This window comes from Pygocentrus nattereri, chromosome 1 (assembly GCF_015220715.1).
Source record: "Pygocentrus nattereri isolate fPygNat1 chromosome 1, fPygNat1.pri, whole genome shotgun sequence".
Lineage (NCBI taxonomy): Eukaryota > Metazoa > Chordata > Actinopteri > Characiformes > Serrasalmidae > Pygocentrus > Pygocentrus nattereri.
Window position 1 is genome coordinate 49007550 of NC_051211.1, and position 12362 is coordinate 49019911.

The window sequence follows — 12362 nt, forward strand, 5'->3', positions numbered from 1 at the left end:
GGAGAAATTTTAAATGTATTTCTATTTAACACTTGCACATGCTTACTGCGAAAAAAAAAAGTTAAAATATTCTATTCACATGGCTTTTAAGATCAGTGCACCTAAAATGATGTAATTAAATAAAAATTCATGGATTTTTATTAATTATTCAGGGACCCGTATCTTGGAAAACTGAATTTTCCTCACTTTTTAACAAATAAGAGGTTGATGTAGTATGTAAACATTGGTTCAAAGCACAGTTCACTCCCCTGCAAAAACAGCCTGTTTTAAATTCATTGCTCTTGTTATACAAAAAAAAATACATTTACATATTTCCAGGTATTTAACCCACTGCAGTTCTAGCTCAGTCCACTCGCACTAACGTTATAAGGAGAGTTTCAGCTCAGACTGATTTTTGAATGTGACACAGAACAGGGCAGCCAAAATCAAAAACAAACTATATATATATATATATATATATATATATATATATATATATAGTTGCTGTCGGAAGAAAACCTTGTATCTCCGTTTTTTGGCATTTTTCAGTTTTTGACATAATTTCAAAGAATCTGTTACTCTTTACATTGTCTGTAAATTTTATGATGAATGGCCTAAAAGAAATGACCCAAAATGACATGGGAAAAATTCTGGTTCCATTGACTTACATTGAAAGTAAAGTAAGTTTTTTCCTTCTCCTGTAAAGTTACTATTTTGAAGGTTTTCTTCCGACAGCAGCGATATATATATATATATATATATATATATATATCAATCTTAAAGGCACAGTAGCAAAAACAGCCAGTTTATTCTAAAGGATAAAGAGAGGTTAAGGTTAAAAATAAATGGTGATGACTATTTTTGAGCATAAAACCACACAAATGTCATAATTGGCTCTAAGATGACTTTAAAAATTCAAGAAAAATGTAGGATATGGACCCTTTAAGGAAAAAAGAAGAAACAAAACCTCATATCTCCAAAATGGTAACTTTACAGGAGAATGAAAACCAGACTTTCTTTCAAGTAAGTTTAGGCCATTTCTTTTGGTCCATTCATCATGAAATTCACACACAGGGAAATTATGTGAAAATGTAAAAAAAAAGGAGATACAAGGTTTTTTTCTAACAGCATCGAAGTACGTTAGAGGAAAAGAAGGGTGAATTTTGCTGTTATGAAATGATTTCTTATGAGGTCATATTATGTGCCAAAAATAATAATTCATAATAGTAATAATTCTACAATAACTGCTGAAGTCTTACAATGACTGATTCATTCTAAAAAGTGTAAATGAATCACAGCAGATCAGAGAAAAAAATGCATTTTTCATAGTAGTATTTCTTTAAAAGGGAACCATTTATATTTTATTTCTGTTAAGATGTAAACAAAGCCATGCTCTGTTCTAGAAAAACGTACCGAGTTAGAATCGTTCGCAGTGGTGGTGATGGGAACCACGCATCCACCTCTAAAATCTCTCTTAGAAAGTTATTGTATTACATGAAACGGTTATGAATACTCAAGTCTGGGACATTAAAGTAAAGTTACTGGCTTAAAGTTTTGGCCTAAAACATATTTCTAATCCATTCAACCTATTAATGGTGGAGGGATACATGATGGGTGTTCTAAGCAAAATAGTCCCCAAAGAAAACTTTTTAAGATTCTATTTCATCATTAACGACATTACATAGAAAAATTTAGAAGACACGTGTAGGTTCACTGGTGGCTCAGAATAGTGAATAAAATGGTTGTAGACATGGCGACCTCTGGTTCCTATCACCACCACTGTAAAAAAAATCTAGTCTCTACGATCAACCATTTCACATCATTTATATCAAACCACTCTGAATGACGTTGTTTACATCTCAGCCACTGAAATACACAGACATTTTGGAAAATGTGTGGAACTCCCTTTAATATGAAGGCTCCAGCATTGTCTTATTTTGTTTACAATGATTTACAGTGGGTCAAGCCCAGCCATGGCTCTGGAATAGCAAATAAAAATGACCTCCCTGACCCACATAAGAGGAAATAAAATTTGATTAGTTTTACAACCACTGAATACTTTAAAACGATTCAAATGACTGATAAGCTCTTCTTTGTGACGTTATATGAATAACATAATAACAAATCTATTAAGTACTCATTTTTCACTGGCTTGGCCAAATGTCTTTATATCTACATATCTATAGCCATAAATTCACATCCCACAGCTCCTTCTGGACTTTTGTAGCTCTTCTGTAATTAACCATTTGATCTGCCATGCCAGAGTGGCTCCATGCCAAATCTGGACCAAATCACGTGTGCTTCTCCTCTCCCTGGACCTCCGAGTGAACCTGTGCCTCCAGCCCCAGTTCCTGCATGGAGAAAGGTACAGACCGAAAGCATCCCTCAAGACCCCCTTTAAGGCAGTACACATACTGTGAATGGCGTTGTGCATTGTGGAGCAGGTGTGATGTCTCCATGTGCTCTGTCTAGAAAAAGCGTACGCAGCAGCAGGAGCTGATGAGCTTCCGCTACAAGGAAATGATCAAAGTGCAGTCTCTGCCCTGCAGAAGCGAGCAGGTAAAGAGGCCTGTGCAGTAGAGCAGGATGGGTAGTGTAGACTGTTCACTTAGTGACCTCACGTAGTGACCTCTCGTATCCTTTCCCCCCTACGGCTTGTGATGTGCTGGTGTTTCTGTTTTCTAAGAAGCTAAACAGCTCACATGTGTTTGCACTGTATTTGTTTGCATCATGCCTCTTTATGAGTGCAGGGTTTAATGTTCATTAGTACAAATGTTTATCAGTTGCAAATGAGAGAACAACGCGCTCCTGTTTGTGCAACTTTCTGACCGTTATTTTGAAGCTGCCTTTATTTTATTTGACCTGCGGCTATCGAATCGTGTGAATGCCTTGTGAGAGAGAAACTCAGTGTGTGTGTGTGTGTGTGTGTGTGTGTGTGTGTGTGTGTGTGTGTGTGTGTGTGTGTGTGTGTGTGTGTGTGTGTGTGTGTGTGTGTGTGTGTGTGTGTGTGTGTGTGTGTTTGAGCCTGGGATGTTCTAAGTTGCAGCGAAGGTCGTGTTCCATGTGTTCTTATCATTACTGACTGCAAGGCAGTGGACATGTGATGTGGAGTATTTTAACTGAACAGCTCTCACAAACTGAATGGTTTTATCAGTGACTGAATGTACAAACACATACACACATATACAAACACACACACACACACACACACACACACACACCAACAGCAAGCCATGTAGGAGAACAGAGTGAAGGACACAGCACCTCCACACTTTTACCCCCCCGTAGGTTCAGCCCAACACCACGTGTGTAATATATATACAATGTGTGGGGGTGAACAGTGTGAAGGCACTGAAAACGTTATTTTATACGTTCTTCACTGAAAATGAGCAACGACCAAGGAATCTGAGGTTGAAGTAATAATAAATCACATAATTTTTTCTTTTGGTAAACATTGAAAATGGGTCCCACAGACCTGAACACCACACAAGGGTTAAATTACTATTTAATATGTGGCAGCACACGCACACCTGAAATCTTATATAGTGCAGCTTTAATTGCTAAAACACGAGTGATGAATTCTTCAAAATGAACATCTTGAAACAAATGTTTCACATGCAACCTACCTGTGTGTTGTGATTAGCCATTTTCTTCCATCTCCAGCGCTTGAGTGGCTCAGGCGGCGTTCACAAGCTCACCTTGGACGTGAATGAGGGAGTAAATGCTGAATGAGAGGTTTACACACCAGTGCTCAGCCCTGCTGATCCTAAAGCCATGTTCATTTTTACAACTTGAACTTTGACAACCATGGCTCCATATGTAGATGCTGTTAAAAGAAGCAACTAATAGTTGTGTAATACTGAAACTCATGCGCACACACTCACCGGCCACTTTATTAGGTACATAAGTTGTTCAGTTGCTTGTTAACACAAATAGCTAATCAGCCAATCACACAGCCGCAACTCAATGCATTTAGGCGTGTAGAGGTGGTCAAGACAACTTGCTGAAGTGCAGACCGAGCATCAGAACTGGGAAGAAAGGGGATTTAAGGGACTTTGAACGTGGCGTGGTTGTTGGTGCCAGACGGGCTGGTCTGAGTATTTCAGAAACTGCTGATCTACTGGGATTTTCACACACAACCATCTCTAGGGTTTACAGAGAACGGTCTGAAAAAGAGGAAATATCCAGTGAGCAGCAGGTGTGTGGATGAAAATGCCTTGTTGATGTGAGAGGTCAGAGGAGAATGGGCAGACTGGTTCCAGATGATAGAAAGACAACAGGAACTCAAATAACCAACCAAAATCTCTGAGGAATGTTTCCAACACCTTGTTGAAAGTGTGCCACGAAGAATTAAGGCAGGTCTGAAGGCAAAAGGGGGTCCAACCTTTTACTAGCACGGTAAGGTACAAGGTGTACCTAATAAAGTGGCTGGTGAGCGTACATGAGCGTTCATTCTCTGTTTTATCTTAAAGTTCTTAAAGATTATCTTATCTTAAAGATTTTGAGGAGTTAGTGAGAAGAATATAGTAGAGTAAGCTGCTGCAAACCCAAATAAAGCTCTCTTTATCTGGGCTAATACACGGCGTGCAGGCTACACTGAACTTGAACTCACAAAACACGACTTAACTGCAGCAGCCCAGCTAAACAGCGGGCGCTCCTTTTTTAACTGGTAATAATCTTATTAAGTGTATTTAAATGAAATCAAATCTTTATTTACAAAAGTTGCTTTGAATCAAATCATAAGCCAGTGAATCATAAATTGAATGAATTGATACACTGTCAACTCAGATTCACACACCCTAAGACAGTAGTACACTGCAATAAATGTACCCTTTGAAGAGTGAAAACACCTTAAATCTCGATAATTATGATATTTGCTACATTTTAAAGTAATTTTATTGAGTGACTTTTTAATCTAATAAGGTCGTTTTACCTTATTCTATTGGAGAATAAGAGAATAAGACACTTTCACATGAAAAAATGACTTACAAAAAGTATGACATTTCTAGGAATGGGCAAGGCAAGTTTATTTATATAGCACTTTCAATAAACAGGTCATTTAAAATGTTTTACAAACATAAAAGCAAAAACAAAACAAACAGTAAAAGGAAACTGAAGACAAAGTGTTTGTGTTGTTAAGTTTAAATTAAAAATGAAAACGAACATAAATAATATAAATGCAGATTAAAGATGCAATGCTGAAAATAAAGTGCAGTAAGAGTAAAGTGCAAGCTAGACGGATTAAGCTAAAATTCTTTTTTATATTCTTACAGTAATCTCATAACGAGCAATATTAGAAAAATTGACCACATTCATCTTTTTTATAATATAAAGACTGAACACAAAACTTAAGGTTAAAATAAGAGAAATGGGTAAAATGTATCCAAACATAAAGAACAATGTGAGATAACATCCCCCTTTTTTACGCAGAGAATTCAAGTCAAGTCAAGGTTTATTGATATATTTTTTATAAGGTATTTTATATATACAACATGCATTGTCACAAAGCAGCTTTACAGAAAAAGAAAATCTGGGTCCGAGCCCGCATAAGCAAGCCAGTGGGACGACGGCACCAACACTCCCAGTTTACCATAATACTTCACGTCCATGACCCCCCAGATCAAGTAGGTTTTTAGCCTAGACTTAAAGCCTGAGGTCTGGGTCTGACTGACTGGAAGATTATTCCAAAGTTGGGGGGCTTTGTATGAGAAGGCTTTCCCCCTTATTAATTCTAGGTACTAATAGCAAGCAGCACCTTGTGATCTAAGTAGGTGTGATGATAAGAAGAGAGAAGTTCACTCAGGTACTGAGGGACTGGTTAGAGCTTTATATGCCAGTAAAAGAATTTTGTACTCAAATTTAACTGGCAGCCAGTGCAGGTTTGATGAAACTGGGCTGATATGATCCAAATTTCTAGTTCTTGTAAGAACTCTGCCTGCAGTGTTCTGGATTTAATAAAGCTTGTTGAAGCTGTATGAAGAGAATTAATGAAAAATAAAAGGTAATTAACAGAATATTGTAAGGAATTATGGGCAGCCGCTTCCCAGCGCCAGTGGTGGACAGTAACTAAGCAAATGTAATTTGTTACTGTACTTCAGTACTTTTTGATGTATCTGTACTGAAGTTTTTCCATTATTGGGTGACTTTTTACTTTCACTCCACTACATTTCAGAGTGAAATATCTGACTTTTTCCTCCACTACATTTTGTGAAATCTGTCATTCCTTTTGGTTTTTGTGTGTGTGTCAAAATGAAAGAAGCGCAAAGCAAGAACATCAGACAGGGCACAGCGGTCACTTTGTGAGCTTGTTTTGACCTGTTGGTAATACTGGCCGAGTGCAAATATAAGGTTCAGTGTCAGCGCAGCAGCGTAAAAGTTTGGGAGAGTCTGTTCAACATAAATGATGAACTAACCTAACTAAATTAGTTTTGGCTGGTTTATGTTTATGAACAGAGACCTACTGATCAATATAGTGAAGGAAAAACTAATTTGTGAATCTGAGTTTAAAGCCAGTTTTTATTCAACTTAAACTTGTAACTAAGTTGCATGAAGTTAATTAATCTTTTAGTACTTTTAATTTTGAAACTTAAGTACATTTGAAGTCAAATACTTTAGTACTTTTACTCAAGTGGAGGTCTATTATTGCAATAATATTTTACCTTGGGTATCTCTACTTTAACTCAAGTACGTGGTTTGTGTACTTCGTCCACCACGGCCCAGCACTGCAGTATTTCATATTATTTAAGATAATTTGAGTTTCTGCTGTTTTTAATTGCATTTAAGAAGTGTGACAACTGAGAACTTATGGTCATATCAGTCGGTAAAGCACTATTTAATTGACCTTATTGGAGTAAAGTCTGATATATAAATCTAAAATTAGATCGGAGTGATTATCAGAGTTATTAGAGTTATTATTCACTCCTTAAAATCGGTACTGGGTGCATAGGCAATAATGCAGAGAGCAAATTCTCCAATGATGGAACTGGCATAATGAGAGCAGCTGTACTTGTTTGTGAGTGCAAGGAAGCATAATTTCCATTAAAGTCCTTTTTTATTTATTTATTTATTTTTAAACATAAATGAATGGAAGCCATTCATCACGTCATTTCTGTCTCATGCATTTCTTCCACCATGTTTGTCTCTCGTTGGTAGAGGTACATTAAGATGTACACAGGGGGAGTGAGCTCACTGGCTGAGCAGATAGCCAGTCAGCTCCACAGACAGCAGGATGACCTCAAGCCTCTTCTTGACAAGCGGGAGCTGGTAAGCTCATGCTTAACACTGAGTGTGTATGTGTGTGTGTGTGTGTGTGTGTGGGTGTGTGTGTCTGTGTGTGAACCAGTTACCACAGCTTTACTAGTACACTAATTTGGCCCACACTGTATTTGTGTGTCTGTCTCTCTGTCTGTCTTTGTAATCCAATTTCTCTACACAGACTGTGGCTTTGTGACATTTCACCTGTGTATCTCTGCCAGAGAGCAGCACTGCAGATAACTGGCATGTGTTCAGCCCAGCAAATGCCCTAACCCTCTAATACTGTGCAGTAATACAGATAATAAATTGTACAGTACAGTGCAAAAGTCAGAGACTGCCCTTTATTTGATGAATTTCCAGTCAAAACAGCCATTTAGTATAACATTTTTCAAGAGATATTTCTGAGGAGGTCAGATATAAGATCATTTACCTGCATTAGAAAGTTGAAAGTCTAACACCCAAGTGAAAAAGTAAAAGTTTCAAAATCTGGAGAAAAAATAGGACTCCTAACAACCATGCAAGAACTGGTAGACACCAAAACTGTCCTCATCAGATAAACAGCGCTTAAAGCTTTCATCTTTGAGAGAGAGGAGAAAACCAAGCTGCTTCATATCTGAAAACATCCACAGGTATTTCTGTCCATCCTTCCACTGTGAGAAGACGACTCAGCGCTATGGGACTGAAAGGATGCGTAGTTGTGGAAAGGAGAGAAAAGGAGATACTGGTGGTTCTCAGACCAGTGTATTGACCACCCCAGAGTCCAAACCTCAACATCACTGAATGTGTTTGGGATTATTTGGATTGTGAGAAGATAAAAAAATGCTAAACCAACTTCTAAGACTGAACTTTGGAGGTATGGCTGCAGATTTCTTTAAGAAACTGAGTCTCCAGAAAAGAATGGAAGATGTAATAAAGGTAGAATGGATACACTAAATGCTGAAAATCTGATATTATGTTTAATTGTTGAGGCTTCTCATTATTACTTAATGAGTTTTTGACTGGAAATTAAGTGAATGAAGGGTGTTCTCTAACTTTTGCATAGTATATAATAAGATACATGTATGCCTAGTTTATAAAACATTTGCCAGTTTGTCTTGTTGAAGCCACCGTCATTTTCAGTCAATCTGAGAGATATTTACTCAGCCATGAAGTGGTGGGCCACGTAAAATGACAGAGAATGCTGAGGCGCATAGTGCGCAGAGGTCCCCAACGTTCTGCAGCTTCGATCGCTACAGACCTCCAAACTTCATATGGCCTTCAGATTAGCTCAAGAACAGTATAGGCAGCTTCATGGAATGGGTTTCCATGGCTGAGCAGCTGGATACAAGCTTTACATCACCAAGTGCAATGCAAAAGCATGGAATGCAGTGGTGTAAAGTGCTGCCACTGGACTCTAGAGCAGTGGAGACGTGCCAAGTGTAAAGTTTGGTGGAGGGGGGATTATGGTGTAGAGTTGTTTTTCAGGAGTTGGGCTCAGCCCCTTAGTTCCAGTGAGAGGAACTCTTAATGCCTCAGCAGACCAAGAGATTTTGGACAATTTCATGCTCCCATCTTTATGGGAACATTTTGGGGATGGCCCCTTCCTGTTCCAACACGACTGCACACCAGTGCACAAAGCAAGGTCCATAAAGATATGGATGAGTGAGTTTGATGTGGAAGAACTTGACTGGCCTGATCTCAACCCGATAGAACACCTTTGGGATGAATTAGAGTGGAGACTGCAAGACAGGGCTTCTTGTCCAACATCAGTGTCTGACCTCACAAATGCGCTTCTGGAAAAATGGTTAAAAATTCCCATAAACACACTCCTAACCCTTGTGGAAAGCCTTCACAGAAGAGTTGAACCTGTTATAGCTGCAAAGGGTGGGCCAACATCATATTAAACCCTATGGATTAAGAATGAGATGTCACTCAATTTCATATGCGTGTGAAGGCAGATGAGTAGATATATAGTGTATGTAGGTCTCCCTATGGCTATATTTGGACTCTGTGGACTGGTATGTTTTGAAACTTTCACCATGTTTATATATCAGTTTATTTCAAACTGTTTTATGTCAAAAAAGTGAGATAAATTCACGATATGGTTTTCCATGATATGAGCCCTTTAAAAACAGCAGATTCAAAATGCACTTATAGAAGCGAATGAGTAATTGTTATAATATAGATTTTGAAGCAATATGTTTTAGTAAGTACGGAGAAAACCTGGCAAAATTGATATGTGTGGTATTTGACTGTGTGATTCAGATGTGACATATAAAGATTATTTCAGAAAAACGCTGAAGTATTTCTTTAAAAGCTTTTTATAAGACCCTCTGTTTTCTACAGTCACAGTCTCTGCCATAGTCGTTGTCCTGACTGTGCCCTTTGACCTGTGTCCTGCAGGGCTCTCAGCGGAGGGAGTTTCTGGCGAGCATGGGTGGCAGTGATGTGTGTTACTTCTGTGGCCGGCGAGTGTATGTGATGGAGAGACTGAGCGCCGAGGGGAAGTTCTTCCACAGGAGCTGCTTCCAGTGTGACCACTGCAGCTCCACACTGCGCCTCTCCAACTACACCTATGACCAACTCCAAGGTGTGTTTATTGTCTTACACTGTTTGCAAGGACCAAATATTCCCAGTGTCAAATATGAAAATACAATGAATTCCAACATCAGGAGCACATATTATATAAATTATCACCTGTTTCAAGACAAGCCGATTAAGGGTGTTTCTGCAACAATGGGCCCTTTTGGCTGCTACAAATGTTTAGAAAATAAACATTGAAATATGAAAAATTAATTTTAAGTAAGAGAGTCTGTAGTACAAATAATGAGCTAGATAATATTGCAGAGAATTTCAGAATGTTAATCTGAGCTGAATTTGTCTTCACAGTGAATTGAAACCAATTTGAATTCATCTCTACAGCACTTTAACCTTTTGCGGTATCAATATTTTCACTCTTTTTGAGTGCTTCTCAAAAATTTCTAATAATAATTCTGTTTCAATAAAATAAATATATGAAGTGCACAGTGACTATCCTGTGTGAATCACTCACTAAAGAGATTCAGATTGCATCTGGAAACAACATCAGCAAAACAACTGTGCATTAGGAGCCTCACAAAAGGGGTTTTCGTGGCTGAACAGATACTCACAATGCTAAAATCAAAATACACAAAGCAAAGCAGTGGGGGGGGGGGTGTAAAGTAGCAACCACTGGACTCTGGAGACAGTGGACACATTCTGTGGAGTACTGAATCACACTTCTTTATCTGGCAGTCCGATTGATGAGTCTGGGCTTGATGAATGCCAGGAAAACGTTACCTGCCTGCACTGTACCAACTGTAAAGTTTGGTGGAGGAGGGATAATGCTATTGTTTTTCAGGAGTCAGCCTCGACCCCTTAGTTCCAGTGAAGGGAAATCTTAATGGTTCTGCAGACCAAGACATTTTGGGCAATTATATGCTTCCAACTTTGTGTGAACAATTTGGGGAAGAACCTTTTCTTTTCCAGCATGACTGAGCCCCAGTGCCCAGAACTTGACTGGCCCTCACAGAGCCTTGACCTCAACCCCACCAAACAAGGCTTTCTCGTCCATCATCTGTCTATATATACAGACAAACACATAACGGGATCCAAAAGTCTGAAGCCACATTAAAATCTGGACTTCTTTATTTATACCTATGACTAAACAACAAAAAGTATTTAGAAAAAATCCACTACCAGGACATAAAAATGCCGTAGTTGCAGAAATACCTTTAAACAAGTAGAATCAGGTGTGGTCCTGTATGATTGGAATGAAAACCTGCAGCCAGACTGGCCCTTCATGAGCTTCATCTTCATCTTAAGACCAGTGATTCCAGGATTACTTGCAGTTATAGAATAATTAAGCATACAATATGAAGATAAAAGTGTATATGAACATAAAGGCTTCAATTTTGGTGCTAAAATATCCATCCATCCATCCATCCATCCATTATCTTCCGCTTGTCCGGGGTTCGGGTCGCGGGGGCAGCATCCTAAGCAATGAAGCCCAGACCTCCCTTTCCCCAGCCACTTCCACCAGCTCTCCAAGGGGGATATCCCCAAGAGCCTATCCCCGACCCAGAGAGGGCTCTCCACCCTTTTCCGCCTGAGAACCATGGTCTCGGATTTAGAGGTACTGATTCTCATCCCAGCCGCTTCACACTCGGCTGCAAACCGATCCAGCGAATGCTGAAGTTCGCGGCCTGATGTCCCCAATAGGACCACATCATCTGCAAACAGCAGTGATGTGACCCTGAGGTCACCAAACCGGACACCCTCCATCCCTCGACTGCGCCTAGAAATTCTATCCATAAAAATTATGAATAGAATCGGTGACAAAGGGCAGCCCTGACGGAGTCCAACTCTCACTGGGAACGAGTCTGACTTACTGCCGGCTATGCGAACCAAACTCCAGCTTTGTTTGTACAGGGCCTGAATGGCTCGTAGCAAAGAGCCATGTACCCCGTACTCCCAAAGCACCTCCCACAGAATACCCCGGGGAACACAGTCGAATGCCTTCTCCAGATCCACAAAGCACATGTGGACTGGTTGGGCAAACTCCCATGAACCCTCCAGAATCCTGGAGAGGGTGAAGAGTTGGTCCAGTGTTCCACGACCAGGCCGGAACCCGCACTGTTCCTCCTGGATCCGAGGTTCGACTATAAGCCGGACTCTCTTCTCCAGTACCCCTGCATAGACCTTGCCAGGGAGGCTGAGGAGTGTGATCCCCCTGTAGTTGGAACACACCCTCCGGTCCCCTTTTTTAAAAAGAGGCACCACCACCCCAGTCTGCCAATCCAGTGGCACCGCCCCCGATGTCCACGCAATGTTGAAAAGGCGTGTCAGCCAAGACAGCCCCACAACATCCAGAGCCTTGAGGAACTCAGGGCGGATCTCATCCACCCCTGGAGCCTTGCCACCAAGGAGCTTCTTAACTACCTTAGCGACTTTGGCCTCAGTAATGGACAAGCCTATTCCCATGTCCCCAGACTCAGCCTCCTCACTGGAGAACATGTCGGTGGGATTGAGAAGGTCCTCAAAGTATTCCTTCCACCGCCCAATGACGTCTTCAGTCGAAGTCAGCAGCACACCATCTCCACTATATACAGTGCTAGTGGCACACTGCTTTC

At 40.0% G+C, this 12362-nt stretch overlaps 1 protein-coding gene across 4 annotated transcripts in view; it reads left to right on the forward strand.

Annotated features, from left to right (window-relative positions):
- The window catches only part of mical3b (microtubule associated monooxygenase, calponin and LIM domain containing 3b), a 75811-nt gene that overhangs the window by 34126 nt on the left and 29323 nt on the right, over positions 1–12362 (forward strand). For all 4 annotated transcript variants that reach the window (XM_037536749.1, XM_037536753.1, XM_037536744.1 and 1 more), the window contains exons 17-18: positions 7132–7242; positions 9616–9802. In XM_037536749.1, coding sequence (XP_037392646.1) covers positions 7132–7242; positions 9616–9802 — 298 coding nt within the window. The remainder of the gene's footprint in view (positions 1–7131; positions 7243–9615; positions 9803–12362) is intronic.